Below are 23418 nucleotides of genomic sequence, written 5' to 3'. Positions count from 1 at the left end.
AATGACTTATAGAAGGTCATTTGGCTATCCTGTCTAATTAGCATATTAGCCTTTCATTATTATAGATAAGGTTTTTATAGATGCAATCATATTAAAATTAAGTCTTACTGAGTTAAGTTGGGCCCTGTTCTAATAACTGATGTTCTTTGCAGAAGAGGAAATTTGGACACAAACATATAGGGGAAGAAGGCCATGTGAAGATGGGGGCAAAAGTTGGAATGATGCAGCTACAAGTCAAGCAACCAAGGATGGCCCCAAGAGCCAAAGAGAGATTCCTCCCCTAGAGCCTTCAGAAAGCATGAACCAACCAACACATTGACTTTGGACTTCTAGCTTCTAGAACTTCGAGAGAATACATTTCTGTTTGTGGTAATTGTTTATGGCAGTCCTAGCAAATAAATACACTATCTTCCTTTTTCTGGTTTGTTAGGGCCCCCTTCTCATGAACCCTGACTATGTCCCATAAAGCACTGACATCTGGAAGTTCCCTCTGTCTCTAAACCTTCTGTCCATCCTTTAAAATTTAGCTCATTATGAGTGCTTCAAGGGAAATGATAGGGTGAACCAAACCAGGACCAAAATGTCAGGCACAAGCCAGACCGGGGTATGAACGTGAAAAGAGGGCCAGAGGGGGAGATGTTCAGTGACATGGATATGGAGCCAGTGGAATTGGTCTGAGACAGGCAGAAGGAAGATAAAGTAAGATGTGCCCACAGTGACCAAGGACAAGTGTGTCCAAGATCCGGCTGTCGATAGAAGCAGGACCATACAAGGATCAAAACCAGGACACCTGAACTAATAACACCACTTACACTGAAAAGCCCTTTTGGTTTCCAAACCATTTTTGCATACAGTCATTTGTTCTTCAAAACCAGTCTGCATGAGCTGAGTAGAGCATTAATAAAATCTCCACTTGATTCACTGGCAAACAACATGTCAGATGCTAAGTAACTTGCTCAGCGTCACATAACTGATTATAGCATTGTGTGTGGAGAAAAGAAAATATACTTTGGAGTCTGGTAGTCTGCATTAGAATCAATACAAGCAAGCTATTTGATTTTTATGAAGCTCAGTGAGTTGCTTTTTTTTTGAAACTATTTTTTATTTGTGTCACTAATATAACATTTGTAGTGACACCAAATAAAACAGTCATATTTATTTGTGCTCAATAAATTATGTTTTTCCTCCTCCCTTTTTCCCCCCCACGTGTTTTTTTTTAAATAATTCTTGTTTCCTCCTCCCTTTCTTACTTGTTTTCCAGCTCTAAATTCTGTGCTCTCTATACTACCAACCACAGTGTTGCATTTAAACCTTGGTTTCTCATGATTCACTCTCTAGAAGTCAGTTTCTTCATCCATTTTATCAAAAGATTGGTCTCAATCATTTCTGTGGTCCCTTCCAGTTGGGATAGGCAGGGCCTTATGTTTTCAACAGACCAATATTTCCAAGTCCACACCTGTTGTACCTCACATCGCCATCAGGGGGCACCTAGCGCTGCTTATGCCTTGGGTGGAGCAGATAATGAAGGTGCTAAGTAAGCTATGCCTAGGACTTTACCGAACTTTAGGAGAGCCAACCATCCCAGAAACGCTCATTCCCCTTCTGAAGACAAGAGAGGAGAGAAAGGATTATTCTCCATTTATTTTACAGATGAGGGAAGCATTTTTATTTTCCTTAATCTCATAACAGGATGAGCTAAAGAAAAATCAGATGCCTTATGGAGTTTCTGCTAACCAAACTGAGTTCTGCATTATGCTTCAACCACTCACTAATTAGCCTAAAGCTGACTATAGCCAGGGTTTTTTGCCTGGAATAGGGGAGAGCATTAGCAATACTCTCCATTGGAGGCATCCACTTGCCTCTGGACCCAAACACAGACATAATCCACCAAGAGGCCTGAGAGGAAGCCTGGATCTTTGGTTTTCAGAAGGGAAACATAAAGAAACACTATTTCCATGGCCTTCGCCTGTGCCCCCAGGACAAGAGAAAGAAGCTGCTCCTATGCTATAAAGGGTGAGAATGAAGTTGGGGTGGAATTGTAGCCCGCAAACTGCTCATGAGGGCCACAGTCTGAACTTACCTTCGTTCTCCAGAAGCATCTACCCTGGAGAGAGCCTGAGAAAAGTCTATCAGCTTCCCCCGTGCCCTAATTCTGCCTGCTCCTTAGCAGTTCCTCTAGAAAATCCAGTCACTCCTCACTCCCTCTCTTCCAACTCAGCCCCCTTCTCCCTGCCATGTCTGCCCCGTGCCTAGCTCTTGCTAACAGACTCTGGCAAGAACAGCGAGTCCACCACGGGCTCTTTCATTCTCATTGGTCTGTATGTCTTCACATCTGTGGGTTCCGAGGATGGTTGTTTGTCTTCCACAGTTCAAGTGCTCAGGCCTCATGCTAACAAAAGCAGCCTGCTCCCCATCCAAGGATGTAAATCTCTCTCAGCCTGACACCTGGCCACAAGTTGCTGGAGAAACAACTGGAGAGGCTGCCTCTCCATCTGTCAGATACACTGGTGACAATTTGCAGATGGAGTCCACAGCTCCAGTGCAAGTCTAAACACTCCAAAGGAGTCTTGACAGCTGGCACACGGGTATCTGTCAAGCAAGACTCAAGGAGTATGAGTTCCTGGATAATGTTCAAGAACAATTCTACAAACTGGAGTACAAGAATCCTTCTCCATTCCCTCCCCCTTTCCCCCCAAATCACCCTTTTTCCCTGCCTAGGACTGACTAGGCAACTTTCCTCAGTGATACTGAGAAAATATTCAGAGATGGGAGAGGCTGCCCACTTACTTAGCCCCAGGCTAAAGCAAGACTTCCTTCTCCCGCTAAGGGTTCGAAAGTTGAGTCCTTGCCCAGAAACCTTCCGCACCTCAGACAGCAGAGATCTCACACTGGCCTGGGTTGAAAAGGGGAAAGTCATCTGTGGTATGCAAACATCCTAAGAAATAAAAACCTGGACTCCTGGAGAAAAGAGAACAGCCCAGGCCAGGTCCGATTCACAGGGAACACCCATATGTGGAAATCCACTGAGTTTATCCTCGGGGCAGATCAAAGTTTTATAACTCCGGAGCTCCTGAGCCTAGCCAATGCATTGTACGCTGCTGCCATTCAGTGCGTTAAACTTTTTTTTTTTTTTTATGATTTACAGGTTATCCTGTATATCAGTCCAGACAATGGCCTCTGTTCGTGGGGTTTAAATAAGAACTCACAAAAAGATCCAGGGATTTCCATAAAAATGTTCTTTCCGTAGAAAGCTGCCTGATAAGATTCATGGAAATTGGAATAAGGAAAACAACGATCAACTGGCTCAAACTCGTAACTCCAGTTTTACTTCCAGAGGATACTATAGACTTCTGCAGCCCAGGAAAGGGAGTGGAAAGATAGAGGTTAGGGAAAGAATGGGAAATGTCAGAATGTATTTATAGCCCAGGACATATGCCCGATACAAACAATGCTCCGTGCCTCCAGAATGAACACGTACAGGGCAGGATAAAACTGGCGCCTGCTGGCAAAGGGATCTTAGGAAGCCACCACTGGCTTATAGCATGGGGAGCTGGCATAGGCTCCATGTGCCCTGGTCCTGAGCCCAGCAAACTCAATCCTATGGACACATTGCTCCAGTCCTATGGGTAACATGGCATTGCTACTCGTTTGAGCTGGATTCCAGGAGTTTTTGGAAGGGTGGGGAGGGAGGCAGGAGTGTCAGCAGCTCAAGCTTGCTCCCCTTTATCCAAGCAGATGTTTCATTTTTATTTCATGAGGGTTAGGAAGAAAGGAATAAGGATTAGTCCTAATTTATTGCCACTGTCAAAAGCCAGCTCTCAGAAGCAAGTGGATTATGGAAAGAAAACAAATGGAGAGAAGAGAAGGCAATGGGTGAACTGCATTCAATAATATTTATTGAGTTGATTTTAAAATGTAAGGAAGGGATCCATTCTAATGGTTCACCTTCTATGAACCCTGGAGTCCCCGCCCCCAAACCCTGGAGAGTCCCTCTGACACTGTGGTGAGGTAGATCAGAGCTATTCTGCATCTAAAGTGAGGAAGCCAGGGACAAAAACCCCAAACCTTGACCTTTTTTAGCTTCCCGCTCCCAGCCTGGGCTGCCACGCCTAGAGGGCACTGAGTGGTTCATCAGGTCAGAGGGGGGGGGATAAGGGGGAGCAGAAGGAATAGAACGAGGGGTACTCTCTCTCTCTGCCCTAAGCACATGCACACAAGTGAGCAAGGTGCCAGCCAAAGCTAGCCTGCCGGCTCCAAGGGCAGCTGAGCACCGGCAGCCCAACTCTCTAGCTGCTGAGGTATTGCTGAATTCAGGGATGGGATTTAAAAATCCTCTCTCAGAAAGAAAGAGAGAAGACGGTAAAAAAAAAAAAAATAAAAAAATAAAATAAAATAAAATAAAATAAAATAAAATAAAAAACACTTGGTAAGGATTCTCCTCCCAGGCAGTCCCCACCTCCCCATCTGTGGCCCAGTCCTCAGGTTCAGGAGGGCAGAGTTTTCCAGTTGGGGAACTCCACGGGGCTCCTTCTAAACAGAGACCAGAGCTTTCCAAAGGTTCTGGAGCAATGATCAACGGAGCTCTTGTTCCTTGTCCTTCAAGGCCTAAGAAATTCCCCAGGAAGCCCTGGAAAAAAATGAAGATAGCAAATCTTGGGGTGGGTGGGGCACAGGGTGGGGAAACAGGGGACCCAGGTGGCCAGGGACCCTGGAAAACCTCTAATTATACAAAAACATCGGCCCCAAGCAGCCACAAACCTACCCCGACTCCAGCCCAGCCCTATTTCTACCAGCTGGAGGAACTCGCCCTCCCCTCAGAGCCTTCTGACTCCAAGTGCATTCTCACCTTGTTGGCTATCAAACCTTCAAAGAAGCCAGAACTGGGGCAAAGGACTTGGGAGGGCCTCCAATCGCCTCTGCGAGCCAAAGCCAGCCCGAGCGGGGACGAGCAATCCGGGCGGCCAGGGAACGGAGCTAGAAACCCAAAACTTGAGCTGACCTTGCTGGCCAGAGGCCTGGGGGCACAGCAGAGCTTATGGGGCGCGCTGGGGTGAAGAACAACCCGGCTTTGTTTCAGTCCTACAGTCGGGTGGATCGGATGCGGGAAGAGAATGGACTTCGGTTTTCCTTTTGGTTCCCTAGTCCATGTCTTCCCTTCTTTTCAATGCAGAGTCCCTTCCCCAACCCCACCTTCTCCAAACTCAAACATTGACCAGAGAAGACATCGAATGTTTCCTGCCCCCGAGCTGTGTCAGCCCCTTCGCCTCGTTACCTACTCGCCGCGCGGGGGGCACTGCCGGGGCTCGGAGGGGCCGGCTGGGGTCACCGGGGTCCAGGCAGGGCAGCCGGCGGCCTCGCGGCGGTGGCGCTCCTCCCGCGGGCAGCGGCGCAGCAGGCGGCGGAAGACGCAGCGAAAGTCGGGGCTGCGGCAGTAGATGAGCGGGTTGAAGGCAGAGTTGGCGTAGCCCAGCCAGTTCAGGGCCAGGAAAGCCTGATCGGGGACCAGCGAGGGGCCCCCGAGGGCGCGCACCACGTTGGCCACGAAGAAGGGCAGCCAGCAGAGCGTGAAGGTGCCCATGATGAGCCCCAGGGTGCGCAGGGCCCGGTGCTCCGTGAGGGGCAGGAGGCGCGCGGGCCGGCGGCTGTCGGAGGGCCCCGCCTGCGCTGGGGACCGGGGGCGCGAGGCCGCCACCGACGGGGACTCCTCGGGCGGGAAGCGTCCCAGCTCCCGGCGCAGCAAGCGCAGCTGGCGCGTCGCCACGACGAACACCCGCGCGTAGACGAAGAGCATGACGAGCAGCGGCAGGTAGAAGGACACGGAGGAGGAGAGCAGCGTGTAGGTGACGTTGGCGGCGAAGGCGCAGCAGCGCGGGTTGGAGTGGCAGCGCTGCGCCTCGGCGTCGGTCCCCACGCGCCACCACTTGCTCATGATGGGCGCGAAGGACACGGCGGCGGACACGGCCCACACCAGGGCCACGGCGGCGCGCGCGCGGCGCTTGGTGACGAGCGCGCCGTAGCGCAGCGGGTTGGTCACGGCCAGGTAGCGGTCCACAGCCAGGGCGCACAGCGTCTCGATGCTGGCCGTCACGCACAGCACGTCCACCGAGGTCCACAGCTCGCAGCCCGTGGCGCCCAGGGGCCAGTGGTCCGTCAGCGCCAGGATGGCCCCCGGCGGCACCACCAGCAGCCCCACCACCAGGTCGGCGGCGGCCAGGGAAGTCACGAACACGTTGGTCATGGTCTGCAGCCGCGGCGTCCGCGCGATGGCCACGATGACCAGCAGGTTGCCTCCCACGGTGACCAGCACCGCCAGCGCCAGCAGCGCCCCCGCCAGCGCAGCTGCCCACGGCGCCCCGGACAGCGCCCCGCCACTCGCGTTGGCGGCGTGGGGCGCCAGGGTAGGGGCATCCGGCCACGAGGCCAGGGAGCCGTTGCCGTCGGTCCGCGGAGCCATCACCGCGTGGCGCGCGGGGCGGGCCGGAGGGAAGGAGGGAAGGGGGCTCTCGGCTCACGCGGCTTAGGGGAGAGGGCAGTGGGGCGTGGGAGAGATCGCCTTGGCCCGGGCCATCTTCTTCCCTGGTGGACCGGGAGAGAAAGCTCAGCCCCCCCATTACCCCCCCCCATACACACACACACACACACTGGGTGCCACCGCTGGGGGTAATGGGGGGAGTGGCGGCTCTTAAAGGGGCAGCGGCCAATAGTTTCCACACTCGGCAGCGTCCGGAGGGGACTGGGAGGGGAGGGAGGAAAAGGAGGTGGAAGCCCGACTTCCAGTGTTTCCCAAAGTGTAGTACATGTACCCCCAGGGGTACAGGAAGAGTTTGGTGGGGGTACGCGTTGCACCGGAGTTTGGTGGGGAAATGCACTGCACCATGCTTAGCTGCGCCTAATTCTACGTTCTCACGAGTACGAGGGGTACTCAGCGTTATGAAAATTATAGAAGGGGTACACATATGTCAAAAGTTTGGGAAACACGAAGCGCGGAGGCCCTGACTTCTCTGCCGGGATGTGCCCACTCCTGCCACGACCAGTTCCAGCACTGGTTTCCTGGCCTCCCCGCTCACCGCGGCGGAGGGAAAGGTAACCCTTTCTGCCCACAGTAGCCCCTCGGCTACCTGGGCGCCCTCCTCTAAGATATTATTGTAAGTTAAGTAACAGAGGGCAGCCAATAATATTCTCTCTTATCCCAGGAGATCTGCCCCCTTTCCCTTCTTTTTCACTTACCCTCCCTTTCTCTCCAGTTTTCTGTTCTGGCTCCCTTAATCCAGCCCCCCCCCCCCTCCCCGCCTTCCCCCTCCCCCCCTCGCCCCAGCTACTGGGGAAATTTGGCATTTTTCAGGAGTCTTTATCACTGCCCAACTCATTTGAATTTCAATTGGCCTCCATAGCCTGGGATGCTGAGAGTTTCGATTTCTCCTACTTCCCCCATTGCACACTGCCCTTTCCATCTGGAAATTTCCTAGATGGACCCATTTCTTTCCCCCTTCAAAATTCTGTTGAAAAGACATGTTAAAAATGAATGAATGGGTTTGATGTTGAGGCTGATCCACATCACCCCCAACTATCCACACATCTTCCATCACCACTCTCCTGATGGGAAAGTGTTCATGCTACTTCCTTGAAGATTTATTCATGAACTTTAAAAAAAAAAAAAAAATATATATATATATATATATATATATATGTATATATATATATATATATATATATATATATATATATATAATTGATTTTTTTACAGAGAGGGATAGAGAGCTAGAAATATTGATGAGAGAGAAACATCGACCAGCTGTCTCCTGCACCCCCCTACTGGGAATGTGCCCGCAACCAATGTACATGCCCTTGACTGGAATGGAACCTGAGACCTTTCAGTTTGATATTTTTCAATTTTGGCTTTATCCACTGAGCCAAACTGGTTTCAGCCATGAACTTTTTATTTATTTATTTATTTATTTATTATTTATTTATTTCTTTATTTATTTATTTTTATTTCAGAGAGGAAAAGAGAGGGAGAGACAGAAACATCAATGATGAGAGAGAATCATTGATCGGCTGCCTCCTCCATGCCCTCTACTGGGGACCGAGCCCTCAACTTGGGCATGTGCCCTTGGCATGAATCAAACCTGGGATCTTTAGTTGCTCTATCCACTGGGCCTAACTGGCTAGGGCTATTCATGAACTTTCAATTAAAAACTAGGAGATTGACTTGAGGGATTCACACAGTGCATCTCCAATTGTGTGGGATTGTAATGCGTCTCCAAGTCTCTTCATACCTCTTATCAGAGGTTCCCTTCACCTGAGGAAGCCCAAAGCCTACATCTCTTCCCCTACCCTCACCCAGACTTAGAGCTGGTTCTGCCAGCCAAGCTATTCCAATCACTAAGCCAGTTCCTCTGAAACTGGGTGTGGGGAGACGAGACTGGAAAATAAGCTCCTGGATTCCAGTTCAAGGGCAGGAAGATATGATACCTTAAAGAAGTCCTATCAGAACCTGATGCTTGAGCTGTCTTGCTTCCTCCCCTGAAACAATGAGACAAAAAGGGGGAAAGTATCATGGAAAATGCCTCCAGGGCCATGCCCCAGCATGTCTCTTTTGAACTGCTCTATATTTCAAAAGAACCACTGTATAGTCACTGGTGTAAGCAATCCCTCTGGGAGGCTGAGCCAGGGGTTGGGAGTTTGAAAGACTGGAGGGGAAGTGAGGACCTAAAATTATCCTTGAGGAAAAAGAACCAGATTCATCTCCCAGGGACCCAGCAGCTCACCCATGAGCAGGGTTTGTCAGTGGCTCCCAAGCAAATGCCTTCCATGCCCATGCAGCAGTCCAAGCAGAACTTGGGATCCATGGCAGTGCCCAGTGAGTGGAGGTGGAGAGACCCAGCCCCAGTCCCTACCCAGTCATGCCCCAGTCGAGCAGGCCCCACTTGGCCTGAGTCTTGGCTGTGACGTCCTGCTGGTCATCAAGGCAGTCACTCCCAAGTGGGTTTTGCAACATCCCAGAGCGTTGCCAGTTATTTCAAAGGGGTGTCATGAGATTCTTAAAGAGTAATCTCTAAAACAAATACATGTCATTCAGCAGGGTTGTGTTGTGTTTTTTTCCAGGACAATAGAATTGGCTGGGGAAGGGAAAGAGGGTGCCAGGAAGTCAAGCAGCTGTAAAGGATGCCATTGCTTTAGGGGGTGACCTTGTTATTCTGAAGAAGCATGCACAAATTTTTACATTAAAACACACACACACACACACACACATACAAGTTCTCCCCTAACCACATGAGTGTGCCTGAGTTAGGGGAATGGCTAGGCGGTTCACCATAGGAGACCCTGAGAAGAGGAATTTCAGGCCTCTGTTAGTGGAGGCTCTTAGGAACCAGCAGAGCAATGCTGATGCACCTGACAGCCCAATTCCTCCTCTTCTGTCTGTGTGTGTGTGGGGGGGGGGGGGGGGGGGGGCGGGCGGGGAGAGAACATTCCTTCAGAATTCTCAGTCTAGCCTTTCCCCAGGCTAATGCTGCTAACGGGTGAAAGGTTCCTCCTTTTGCTACTTTGGTCTGATTTCTAATTCAGTCTTTTGAATAGGTAATTGTTCTTTCTTTCCTAAGCTAACAATAGTAAAATATAACCACCTTGCTTATTTTAACTTAACACTCTATATCTGTGACCCTTTCATACCAATACCAGGAAAAAAAAACCTCCCGATGGACATCTGGTTTACTCCGGATGTTTTCTAATAGATGGCATTGCGGTGAATAACTGTTTCACATGTCATTTCACACATGCGTGTACTGCATTTGTAGACTAAATTACTAGAAACAGAATCACTATATTATAAGGCCCCCACTTTAGCAAATTTAAAAGTCATTGCCAAATTACCCTTCCCAGGCAAAATACCTATTTACTCTCTTGCTATCATGTTTGATGGCCAGCCCGGGTTTGGAAACTAGCGACCTGCTGCTTTGGGAAGTCGTCCTAATGACTGGCCCCAGGGATACACTGCTGCCTGGTCTGCAGAGGTCATCCAACTCTGGACAGAAGCACATGTTCCCCAGAGGGAGCGTTACCCCGGCCATGGGCCTCCTGATAACCTTTGTCCTGTGCCCTTGGACGCAGACAGTAAGGGAGGGCCTCTGAATCTACTGAGTTCGGGACTCCAGGCTGCTCTTGTTGTGTTGGGGGCAACAAAGGTGCAAATTGGGGGCAGTTGTGTAATGATCAGTGACTTAGAACGCGTGGTCCACAGAACCAGCAGCCGCCTGACTGGCAGAAGTTCCAATAGCAGGGAAGTTTAGCTGGTGGTCGGTCCTGTGCCCCTCACAATGGACTGCATGGATGTGAGTGCATCTGTGTGTGTTATGTAACAGGGTAGGAAGAAACTCAGGGGACTTCCGGAGGCTGCAGCCTTGTACATGACATGTGTTAGAGGTGTGACAGCCTATCTGTAACCTTCCCTCTGGCTTTCAAGTTCTTAGAAATGAGCAAAAACTAGGTGGGAGTGCCCCATACTCCATTTACCGTTTCTCTTTTCTTCATATCCCACTGTGGAGTTTTTATTCTAGTCTCTTTGAATAATTATCAAAATCCTTGAATATCCCAGGTTCGATTCTGGTAAGGGCATGTATGTTGGTTGAGGGGACATCCCCAGTAGGGGGTGTGCAGGAGGCAGCTGGTCGATGTTTCTCTCTCATGAATGTTTCTAGCTCTCTATCCCTCTCCTCTCCCTTCCTCTCTGTAAAAAAAAAAAAAAAAAATCAATAAAAAATATTTTTAAAAATCCTTGACTATTGGAGAAGCTGCTCCCCAGCAGCTGGGAAAGGTCACGCATCCTACCTGAAGACAAAGACAAGTCTTTCTTGGGGTCCAGTAAGGCATGCTCTCCCTCAGAGTTAGGGGAGAGAAGAAACCATCGGGGGAGGAGAGAGCTGGAGAGGGTGCCCGCCAGCCTGCAGGCAAGCTTCTCTCACTGCCTTTCGAGTCACCCGGGAATGCTGCTGTGGCTGGTTCTTTGCAGGCTTTTTCTTTGGGAGAAGGAAGCAGCTGTGATCCGTAGGCTCTCTCCCTCCACGCTTCCCTGGGAGGGAGAGCTCATGCAAGCTTGGAGCCTGCTGGGCTCAGAAAGAGGCTGGTACTACTAATGAACACACTCTGGCCCCTTCTTTCCCATCAGCCACATCTTCTCCCTGGGAAGCAGGTGCTAAGGGAAGGGCGGCTGGCACTTGGAAGGAAAGAGAGCAAAACAATGAGGATGGTTTCTCCTCCAACAGGGAAACCAATGCCTTGCATGATTAGACCTTTATAATGAAGACAGGAATGAGGAGCTTTCATGGAAAGAGGAAGGAAGCCAAGCCCCACAAACCCTTTTGGATGGTTAAAAATCCAACAGGAAATAAGGGGGCAGTCAAGGCCCAGATGCCGGTGGCAGGGAGAAGGGAAGAGGTTCCTATTTTGAAGAAGTCATAGATGGGGCAAAGGCCACTCTTTGTTTTTTAAAATCTCAAGAGGAGACCAAGAATGTGCTTTTGGTCAGCAGAGAACGGTCTTCCCCTTTCATGATAAAAGGGAAACAGTGGGAGAAGGAGACATCCTCGGGACTGCCCTTCAGCCTGAGCCACCACAGGGAGAAGGTGTGACAGCCTCTCAGTCACTACTGGGCATACTTTCCCCTGTGCCAGTCTCCAGATGAGGCATGCTGATGGAGAGGGGGCTAGGACTCAGCCCCTATCCCCAGGGCAGGGGAATGCCAGCCACATAGAGGAAATTGGGTTTCACTTTGTTCCCCCAAAGAACTCCTGTCAGTGCTATCACAGGCAGCTTTGGTCATAGATGCTGAGTAGGGTAGCTTTATCCAAGGATGGAGATGGGAAAAGAAGCAAAAACTGACATCTCTTGGGAATACCCAGGTGACATAATTTAAATTTTTTTTTTTATTATTGAAAGTATTACATATGTCCCCCACCCCCCTACATAAACTCCTTTTAGCCCACCTCCACCCCACCCCACCCCCCATCTCCCACCCCAGGCCTTCACCACCCTGTTGTCTGTGTCCATGGATCATGCATATATGCTTACAAGCTCTTTGGTTGATCTCTAAGGTGACAGCTTTGAGGAGAGTCCCCCAGGACCAGATGGGATCTTTCCCACCACTAGTAAAATAGTTGCAATTTAACCCTCTGTCTTCCTAATCCTGGGTCACCTATCCTGCCTCTCTCAAGCCTGATCTTATCCCCAAGAGTCCTGGGCTCCTGTGAAAATGTTGCTTCACAGATGCTCTGCAATATATTGGTGGCAGCAGGTTGCTGGGATGATCCTGGCTCTTTCACAGATTGTGTTGTTAAGATTTAGTGATCACTAAGGAGACAGGGTGATGAAGCTGGAAAGAGAAACCAGTTTAACCCAAAGATGTTCTCCTCTGGCCTTTACTGGAAGCCTGTTCTTCCTTCTCTGCTGGATGGGGATTTGGGGGTGGAGGATAGTGAGGTGGAGATGCAGAGAGGGCTGGAGATGGAAATCTAGTCACTAGCATTGCCCTCCTCTGCTTCCTGGAGGAGAGGAAAGGGTTAACCCAGTAGTGAAGGAGGGTGTAGAAGAAGAATGGGTGAAAGAAGGGTAGACTTTGGAGCTATGGCAAGGCTGGGCTCCCCCAGAGCAGGAAGGACGGCTTTGATTACAGGGGCACAGTGTATCTGCAAGCTCAAAGTAAGGAGGTCCTGGAAAGGGTGGGGAGCAGGGAGGCAGGAGGAGAAGAATGTAAACAGTGCTGGGAATGTCAGTTCTCTCCTGGGAAGGAGGGGGGGTGGTGGAAAGCGGCCCTGGATTTCTAAAAAGATCTTCTTTTAATAAGAAAATAAATATAAATAAAAAAGGTCTTCTCTTTGGGGCATCTAGATCCCATTAAAATATTCCAAAGGATGTCATGGACACTCAAGGCAAAGGCTCCTGTAGCTACCAGGCCCTATCAGGATCACAGGGCACCAAAAAGAAATGGCATTATGAAGGCAGAGTCCTGCCTGGTGTGTGTTGGGGAGGGGGCGCGGGGGGGGGGGGTTGGTTGGAGGGGGGGTGAGGGACAGCATGAGCCTCCTCCATGCCTTCCTCCCTATCTCGAGGAGCAAAAAGCTCAGTGGATAGAGTGTCAACCCAAGGGTCAAGGGCACATACCTCTTTGCAGGCTTGATCCCTGGCTTGGGGGTATGTGCAGGAGGCAACCAATCAATGTGTCTCACTCACATCAATGTTTCTCTCTCTCTCTCTCTCTCTCTCTCTCTCTCTCTCTCTCTCTCTCTCTCTCTCTCTCTCTCTCTCCCCTCCCTTCCACTCTTTCTAAAAATCAATGGAAGTCCTAGCCACTTTGGCTCAGTGGCTAAAGTGCTGGCCTGCAGAGTGAAGGGTCCCAAGTTCAATTCCGGTTAAGGGCACATGTCTGAGTTGGGCGCATGCAGGAAGCAGCCGATCCATGATTCTCTCTCTCATCGTTAACATTTCTATCTCTCTCTCTCTCTCCCTCTCTGAAATCAATAAAAAAATATATATTTAATAAATAAATAAATAATAAAAATCAATGGGAAAATATCCTTGGGTGAGGATCAACAACAACAAAAAACAAAAAAAACAAAAAAGGAGAAGGAGTTGCTAATGAACCAATTGGAATCTGTTTCATGTGGTCAAGGTTATGGTTTTAGGTACCAGGTGAGAGCCGCTTTGGATGGCCATACACACTTGAAACTGAGACACACTGATGCACACACCCAGCAAGGCGGAAACTCAGATGGGAGCCCTCTCACATACAGTCACACACATAGATGGGCATACGTGTAACACCCACACAACACATAAATGCGCTGATAAAAACACCTCACCACCAATCACACACACTCAGAGATGCATCCACGCAAATGGACAGAAACTTAGAACTCAGATGTACCCCTCCTCCCACTAAGAGAGTCATCACCTTCACATGCACAGACATGTATGCCCAGCTCAAGACCACCCACTAAGAGAGGCGAGCCCACCCCCACCCCACACACCCCACACACACCCCACACCCCCACCCCCCCGCACCAAAGCCCAGTGAGTGCCCCATTTGGGCGCGGGCCATGTGTTGAGCTGGGAAAGAAACGCAGAACCGCCAGGCTGCAAAGAGCGCGGAGCGGAACCGGGTCAGAGGCCGGCACTCTTGGCTGCATCGCTCACCACTCATCTCTCGGTGGTGGTGCTAATGGCACAGAACCTCAGGTCCTGCGTCCGTCCATCGTGGGAAAGTCCTTTTAAAGCATGAAAGGCAGAGGAGCCTAAATTAAACCCAGCACCAGCCCCGCTTGCTCGGAGGGAATAAGTCACTGGCCAGTCCGCTTTCCGTGTTCACTGTCATTTGTCCCAGGGAAACTCCCCTAGCAAGTCCCTTTTTTGGAAGAAGGCGGCTGAGAAAGAATGTCTGCCCTATTGCATCAATGACTCATTCATCAGTCAGCGCTCACTGCACACACCCGTGTGTGCGGCGCCAGGCCAGGTGCTGGGAGATAGCAAGAGTCATTGGGCATGATTGCCACCTACAAACATATTCCACTCAAAAAGGCAAGACTCCAACACAAAAAAATCACAGCCAGCCCTAGCCCGTTTGCATCAGTGGGTAAAGCATCAGCCTGCGGACAGACGGAAGGGTCCCGGGTTTCATTCTGGCCAAGGGCAGGTACCTCCATTGCAGGCTCCGCCCCGGCCCAGGCCCTGGTCAGGGCCCATGCAGGAGGCAAGCAATTAGTTTGTTTCTCTCACATCAATATTTCTCTGTCTTTCCCTCTCTCTTCCCTTCTCTCTAAAAATCAATGGAAAAATATCTTCAGGTGAGGAAAAGAGAAGAGAAGAGAAGAGAAGAGAAGAGAAGAGAAGAGAAGAGAAGAGAGGAGAGGAGAGGAGAGGAGAGGAGAGGAGAGGAGAGAGAGGGAGAGGAGCGAGATGAGAGTGAGAGTAGAAGGAGCAGAGAGGATGTGGAAGGATAGGAAGCTGCCTAAGGAATCGGAGCAGCTTATGCTTTATAAAGAAACGGATCAGGAGCTACAATCCTCACGCCCCTCACAGCACTAGGAAAGGGAAAGGGAAAGGAAGAAGAAAGAGGAGGGGGAAGGGAAGAAGAGGAAAGGGGAAGAAAGGAAGAAAGGAAGGGAAGGAGAGAAAAGAGAAGGGAAGGAGAAAAGAAAAGAAAAGAAAAGAAAAGAAAAGAAAAGAAAAGAAAAGAAAAGAAAAAGATGACATGGACAGAAGGAGGGAAGTGAGCATGAGTGACGGCCAGGTCTGAAGAAGAAAAAATTACTTCCAACTGAGGTTGAAGCTGAGTGTTAACAAGTCATAGAAAAGGAAAAATGGCCTCCCAGATGGTAGAATTGGCAAACACAAAAGTGTAGGGACGCCAGATTGGTGTGGCTCCTTTAAGCTGCCGGCCTGCCTTGTTTAACATGCCAGGCACCTCAGGAAAGGGGCCATGGGCGTTTACTCACCATTCTCAGCCTCAGTCCTGGATGCTTTGCCTTCATTAATGCAAACTCACAGTCTTGATACTCATTGTATTTGCCTCTCACTTCTCATTAGGACGTTGATAATACCTTCTCATTCCGGAGGCTAGCTCTTCCACCACAGACTTCCTTGCACAACACCCTCTTTCTCTTTCCCCACTTGATCCTCATCCACTATCACCTCCTCCAAGGGGAGCTTTCTCACCTGGTTCAGTAGCCTAACTGGACTTTGTGGAGCCTCTGTGGAGACATTGGAGGGGAGTTTTCCCTCCAACAGCTTCCAAGAGGCTGTAGAACACCAGAAAGAACAATGGGTCAAGAAGTGTTGTTAGAAAACATACTCATAGACATAGACAATAGTATGATGGTTGCCAGAGGGGAGAGGGGATAGGAGTGGGAGAGGGTGAAGGGGGTCAAATATATATAGTGAAGGAAGGAAACTTTGGATGGTGAGCACACAGTGGAATATACAGATAATCTACACTAATAAAAGAGAAAGAAGCAAATTGGCCATACCTCTGTGACACCCACCAGCCAATCAGGAGTGTCTATGCAAATTAGTTCAACAAAATGGTGGGTTGATTTGCATATGCAGGCATGGACCAAAGATGAAAGATTGAAGACTGAATATTGAAGGCTTCTCTGGGGCCGGAGCCAAACCTAAAGGCTGAAGGCTTGGCTCCACTGCAGCCCAGGTTCCGGGTGCTGGAGGAAAACTGGTGCTGGCAGCTAGGGGAAGAAAGGCTTACTGCATGAATCTTCGTGCAAAGGGCTTCTAGTGTATTATAAAATTGTACCTGAAATTTACATAATGTTATTAACCAGTTACTCCAATAAATTTAGTTTTCTAAAAAAGAAATGTTCTTATCTTAGCTGGTTTGGGTCAGCAGATAGAGCATCAGCCTATGGACTGAAGGATCCCAAATTCAATTCTAGTCTAAGGTACATGACCAGGTTGAGGGCTCAATCACCAGTGGGGGTCATGCAGGAGGTAGCCTATCAATAATTCTCTCTCATCATTGATGTTTCTATCTCTCTCTCCCTCTCCCTTCCTCTCTGAAATCAATAAAAAAAAATATTTTTTTTTAAAAAAAGGTGTTTGAATAATTTTTTTAAATGCTTTTAGGACCATTGTCAGGCATGCTGTTTTAAGGATGATGTAGCATATGATTTAAGAGAGATAGAAAGATGTTTTCCTCCAAGAAAAAAAATTATCCTTGCCCTGGCCAGTATTTCTCAGTGGTTAGGGCATCAGTTCACACACCAAAGGGTCTGAGGTACAATTCCTGGTCAAGGGTACATACCTGGGTTGCAGGTTTGTGCCCTACCCCTGGTTGGGGCGCATATGAGAGGCAGCCAATCCATGTGTCTCTCACATCTATGTGCCTCTCTCTCCCCTTCCCCTCCCCGTTCTATTCTCTCTCTCCCTCTCTCTCTCAGAAGCAGTGGAAAAAATGTCCTTGGGTGAGGATTAACAACAACAAAAAAATTATCCTTAAAATTTCACCATTATACATTTATGGTTTTTCCTGAAGTTTTTATTTCTTATTCAAGTGCAAAGACCTCTGAAATTGAATGTCTCAGTCGATTTCACCTTAAGATGGATGATTTTACAAGACCCTTTCCTGAGAAGAGTTTGCAGAGAGAGCGTGAGGACACTGGATGCTCTTAGAAGAACAGGAGATATTTCTTTTTGCACAGCCGAAGTACCAGCAGTATTTGGGGGAATGAGCCCTTCCATAAAGGAGATGGATGGTCCCTTTGAGCAGCTTGTCTGGGGTGATGTCTCGTTATCAGAATCACCACTGAAGTGGGATGATTGGACCAGAATTCTTGCATGAAACTTCAAAACAAAGAATATTTTTGGTAAAATGAGCCAGGGGGAGGGGGACTTTAGTTGTCTTGAAAGCTAGGCTGACCAGTCAGCACTGTGATTATATGAGAGAGAAAGAGAGAGAGGCACATAGATGTAATTATATGCTAAATTAACATAATAGACCTCTGGAGAGTCAGAGCTTTGGAGATCATCTCATCCAGTGCTCTGCTTTTGCCTATTGAAGCTTAAAGAGCCAAGTGATTTAGCTAAGATCTTAGCAATGTGGCTGGTCTCCATGCTCTTGGCTATTGGATGTTTTCCTTTCTATCAGACTCATCTTCAGAACCAGGAAGCTGGATATTGAAAATACATCTTTCATTCTGTCTTGGCATATCTGAGTTCATTAAAAAATGTTCTTGAGCCCTGACTGGTTTGGCTCAGTGGATAGAGCATCGGCCTGTGGACTGAAGGGTCCTAGGTTCGATTCCAGTCAAGGGCATGTACCTTGCTTGTGGGCACATCCCCAGTAGGGGTGTACGGAAGGCAGCTGATCGGTGTTTCTCTCTCATCGGTGGCTCTCTCTTCCTCTCCCTTCCTCTGTAAAAAATCAATAAAACATATATTATTAAAATGTTCTTGAAAACTTTAGCATCCCCCTATGAAATAATAGATGTGGCAATGATCATCAAAAGCTATGGAAACCATTAGGCGAAAGCTGAAAGAGAGTTTTATGGTGAGTGGAGCAGGCTGACAACACCCAAACCGCACTGATAGATTTTAATATCACCAAAAGAGAGACAGCCAGACTCTACATGCCTCCCAAAGGAATGCAATAAAAGGGCTTGCACCTTGACTAAGAGAAAACAAAAGACTCGAATTACTGAAAGGAGAAATAAAAGAAAGAACATAATTACCAACTTTACAGAGATAAAAAGGATTATACAGGAGTGGGTTATAAGGAGTCCATGGGGAGAAAGGGGGATATAGGTAAAACTTTTAACAATAAAGATTTTTTTATCTGGTAGTGCCCCAGGAGCAGGTAAGGGGGGAGGTCGAATTTATAAATATAATTTATAAATATAATTTACCCCTTCAGATCCCGCATTCCATCTCAGTTTATATATTGGGGTTCTTAGGCTAAAAAAAATATCATGGAGAAAATTGCCCAGGTGCTAATAACCTAGGATTCCAAGCTGCTTGGCTGCTAATTCTAAAGATAGCTCCAGGTCCACGTGCCTGGCTTGATTTCTGGATTTTTTTCAGAGAGAGTAGAGTGAGAAACATGTTTTCTGAGTAGGGAATTATTTTGCTTTCCTGCCAAGATTTATTATATAAGCATGTTTTGTCCTTAGCAGCCCCAGCCCCTATGTACTATTGTGTGTACATCCGCCTTGAGGAAATAAATCAGAGGTATACACAGGCTGGGGCCACATGGAAATTAATGTTCAGAACCTGTGAAAAAGTCAGTGGGAAAGATGAGAGAATTCAGTGTCCTGGGTTTCCTCCTCTGAAATCTTAGCTACAATAGGAATTTATTAAGCCATATTATATAAATACCCCATCGCTATGACAATGAAGATGATTACACTATGAATAACATTTCAAGAATTTCTAGTCCAGTGAATATAGCCACCTTTTGTCCAGAATATTTGTTAAATGATCTGTTAGTAGAAGAGCCCTAAGAAAACACAGATTCTCAGATTATGTTGCTTGATACCAAAGAAAAACTATTCCAGATGCTCAGACTTTTAATGAAATAAAAACAATGATACATGGGACACAAAATAAAATTTAGGGAATGATATATGGGACTCAAGATCATTGGAATTTTGTTTGTATGTAGATAAGCAAATTAGAAGGCACCATCAGGGCTGTCTTTGTGAATTAAATCCTTCCTGTTCATTTGAGATTCCTAAGAAAACAAGGAGGAAAATGACTTATATTTAGGGGGAAATAACGTAATTTGTTAACAGAATTTGTTTTGTTTTTTTAAATAAAACACTGGGGTGGCCCAAACAAGGTCACCTTCAGATATCTTGCCATCTTAAAAAAAAAAAAAAAAAAAAAAAAAAAAGGATTTTTTTAAAGGAGTTTAAAAGGAAAATATAAACAATTGTACACCAACCGAATGGATAACCTACATTACCTGGGCAAATTCCTAGAAATACAAATTTCTACCAAAACGGACTAAAAAGGAAATAGAAAATTTAAACAGATCTATAACAACTAAAGAAATTAAATCAGTAATCAAAACCTCCCAACAAAGAAAAAACCTACATGGCTCCACTTTGAAGAAGAATTAAGCCTGCCTTAGCCGGTTTGGCTCAGTAGATAGAGTGTCATCCTACAGACAGAAGGTTCCTGGGCTTGATTCCAGTCAAGGGCACTTACCTTCATTGCAGGCTCATCCCCAGCCCAAGCCTTGGTCTGGGCTCGTGCAGGGGGCAACCAATCAATGTGTTTCTCTCACATCAGTATTTCTCTCTGTCTTTCCCTCTCTCTTCAGCTCTCCAAAAATCAATGGGAAAAATCAGATGAGGGTTTAAAAAAAGAAAAAGAAGAATTAATCCCAATTCTTCCCAAACTCTTCAAAAAAACAACAACTATTCATCCTATGAAGCCAGCATTACCCTGATATTAATGCCAAATAAAAATGCTACAAGAGCTGAAACTGGTTTGGCTCAGTGGATAGAGCATCGGCGTGCTGACTGAAAGGTCCCAGGTTTGATTCCGGTCAAGGGCATGTACCTTGGTTGCGGGCACATCCCCAGTAGGGGGTGTGCAAGAGGTAGCTGATGGATGATTCTCTCTCATCGATGTTTCTAACTCTCTATCCCTCTCTCTCCCTCTCTGTAAAAATAAATCAATAAAAAATATATATTTTAAAAAAATGCTACAAGAAAAGAAACTATAAACTAATGTCCCTTGTGACTATACCAGGTAGATGCAAAAAATTCTCAACAAAATAGTAGCAATCCGAATTTAGCAGCATATTTAAAGAATTATATAGCATGTCCAAGTGATATTTGTCCTAGGAATGCAATATATAAAATCAATGTAATATATGATATTAATAGAATGAAGGGGAGAAACCACATGATCAACTCAACTGATGCAGAAAATATTTAATATTGAAAAAATCCAATGCCGTTTCATAATAAAGTCAATAAACTAGATATAGAAGGGAAGTTCCTCAACATGATAAAGGCTTTGTCTGAAAAACATCATGCTCAATGGTAAAAAACTGAAAGCTTTCCCCCTAAGATCAGGAACAAGACAAGAATGCCCACTTTTGCCACTTCTATTCAACATATTAGAAGTCCTAGCCAGAACAATTAGAGTTTAAAAAGAAGAAGAAATAAAAGATATCCAAAGTGGAAAAGCAAAACTATCTCTAAAACCCAAAAGAATTCACAGAAAAATTATTAGTCTAATAAATAAATTCAGCAAAGTTGTAGGATACAAAATAAAAAATCAGTTGTGTTTCTATGTACTGCCACTGAACAATCAAATAAGAAAAAAACTAATTTTATTTAATTTTTATTTAATTAAATAATAATTATTTTCTCAAAAGAGAGAAAATAATTCCACTTACAATAGCCTCATACAAGAATCAACCAATGAGTGCATACATAAGTAGAACAACAAATCAATGTTTCTCTCTCCCCTCTCCTCTCTATCTAAAATAAATAAAGTAGCCGAAACTGGTTTGGTTCAGTGGTAGAGCGTCGGTCTGAGGACTGAAAGGTCCCAGGTTCGATTCCGGTCAAGGGCATGTGCATTGGTTGCGGGCACATCCCCGGTGGGGGATGTGCAGGAGGCAGCTGGTCGATGCTTCTCTCTCCCCGACGTTTCTAGCTCTCTATCTCTCTCCCTTCCTCTAAGTAAAAAATCAATAAAATATATTTAAAGAATAAAATAAACAAAGTAAAAAGAAATTATGGTGTGTGTGTGTGTGTGTGTGTGTGTATAAAATGAATTATTATTCAGCCATAAAGTGAATGAAATATTGTCATTTGTGACATGTATAGACCTCAAAGGCATTATGCTATGTAAAATAAGTCAGACAGAGAAAGACAAATACCTATGATCGTTCATATATATATATATATATATATATATATATATATAATCTAAATTTAAAAAAAAAAAAAACATGTTTACAAATATAGAGAATAGATTTGTGATTGCCAGAGGTGGGAGTCCGGGGTGAAAAAAATGAGTAAAAGGGGTCAAACTGTTTTTTTTTTTTTTTAATTTTTTTTATTAAGCTAGGGAATACAGAATACCAAATACAGAATTGGTAACATCTATGAAAAAGCATTAATAAAAATAAGTGGAAAGAAGCATTAAAAAAGAAAGAAAACAAAAGACTCAGTTGTTATGTTGTTACAACTGAGCTAAATGGAAAAGACCTTTTTTTTTTTTTTTACAGCCCAGCAGCCTTCTGTAGGAATGCCCAGATGCAGGAGGTGAGGAGAGCAGCCCGGCTGCTCCAAGCTGGGCAGATGGAAAGCAGAATCCCTGGGGAAATAGAGAGGCGGACCTTCCTTCAGGCCAGCTTTAGGCTGCTGCCCACAGAGAGCAAGCATGCCCACTGAGCTCCTCTCCCAGTCCCCCCACCCTGCATAGTCTGTCTGTTTTATACCTTTTGGCTTCTAAAGCTGTCCTCTGTTTATGACCTATTCACCTTCAGCTCACACACTGTGGCAAGCTCAGGGTCAAGTTCAGTTCAGTGTGTTTTCAATGCCTTATTTATTTATTGTTCACACTATTACAGATGTTCCCTCACCCCTTCCCACCTCTACCCACCCCCCCCCATGTCTTTTTTAATTTTCAATTTTTTAGATGATACTTTTTAATTTAAATTCTTTATTGTTGAAAGTATTACATAAGTCTCCTTTTTCCTCCATTGACCTCTCCCAGGCCACCTCCACCCCCCATATGCCCTCACTCCACCCACCCCGGTCTGTGTTCATTGGTTTTGTTCATATGCAAGCATACAAGTCCTTTGGTTGATCTCTTACCCCCTCACCCCCTGCCTTCCCTCATAAGTTGGACAGTCTGTTCCATGATTCTCTGTCTCTGATCCATTTTTGATCATCAGTTTATGTTGTTCATTATATTCCACAAATGAATCAGATCATGTGATATATATCTTTCTCTGACTGGCTTATTTTGCTTAGCATAATGCTTTCCAGTTCCATCCATGCTATTGCAAATGGTAAGAATTCCTTCTTTTTTATAGCAGCGTAGTGTTCCATTGTGTAGATGTACCACAGTTTTCTAATCCATTCACCTGCTGACGGGCACGTAGGCTGTTTCCAAATCCTAGCTATTGTAAATTGTGCTGCTATGAACATAGGGGTGCATATATCCTTTCTGATTGGTGTTTATGTTTTCTTGGGATATACTCCTAGAAGTGGGATTACTGGATCAAATGGAAGTTCCACTTTTAATTTTTTGAGGAAACACCATACTGCTTTCCACAGAGGCTACTTTTTAAAGACCTGCTGTACACCTTTAGGGACGTTCATCATTAAGGCTAAAGGCAGTAAAACCATATTTCAAGTGCTCTTCTTAATCACTGTTGCCTTTTTTGTCCAGTTTTAAGCCAGCTGTGATTAGCTTATGGTGGGCTTTTCCTTGTAATGTGGCTGATGAAGGGCTGGTGCTAGGTATGGGAGAAATGCAGGATCAGCTATGTAGAGGGAGCAGAGAGGAAGGGTTAGCTCTGCTGACAGGGGTGGGGTAAGGGAAGGCTTTCTTTGTGAACTGATGCATTCTAGGCAGAGGGAACAGCCTGGAACAGCATGAGCCGAGATCCAGAAGCTTTAAGTAGTAGGTGGCTTCAGAGAACTATTTGCTCAATGTTGCTGATTATAAAGATAGTCTGAAGAGCTTTTTTTAAAATTGGGGAGTGGCTGACACCGGTTTGGCTCAGTGGTAGAGTGTCGGTCTGTGAACTGAAAGATCTCGGGTTCGATTCTGGTCAAGGGCAGGTGCCTTGGTTGCGGGCACATCCCCGGTGGGGGGTATGCAGGAGGAAGCTGGTCGATGTTTCTCTCTCATTGACGTTTCTAGCTCTCTCTCCCTCTCCCT

The 23418-nt window shown here is 46.5% G+C and overlaps 1 protein-coding gene across 2 annotated transcripts; it reads right to left on the bottom strand.

Moving 5' to 3' along the window:
* Positions 1-4040: 4040 nt before the first annotated feature.
* Positions 4041-6766, bottom strand: ADRB3 (adrenoceptor beta 3). Of its 2 annotated transcripts, none has more exons than XR_006743005.1 (2): positions 5000-5200; positions 4041-4627 (listed from the first exon to the last, which is right to left on the bottom strand). XR_006743005.1 is itself a non-coding variant. In XM_036458481.2 (2 exons), the coding sequence occupies exons 1-2, from the start codon at positions 6452-6454 to the stop codon at positions 4606-4608; spliced, it is 1200 nt and encodes a 399-aa protein (XP_036314374.1). In that variant the 5' UTR covers positions 6455-6766; the 3' UTR covers positions 4041-4605. The 2 variants fall into 2 exon arrangements, 1 of the variants encoding a protein (XP_036314374.1); XM_036458481.2 differs by lacking the exon at positions 5000-5200 and adding an exon at positions 5277-6766.
* Between the last annotated feature and the right edge of the window lie 16652 nt (positions 6767-23418).

This window comes from Pipistrellus kuhlii, unplaced genomic scaffold, assembly GCF_014108245.1.
Source record: "Pipistrellus kuhlii isolate mPipKuh1 unplaced genomic scaffold, mPipKuh1.p scaffold_m20_p_3, whole genome shotgun sequence".
In the NCBI taxonomy this organism is placed as follows: Eukaryota; Metazoa; Chordata; class Mammalia; order Chiroptera; family Vespertilionidae; genus Pipistrellus; species Pipistrellus kuhlii.
This window is presented reverse-complemented; position numbering and strand designations above follow the sequence as displayed.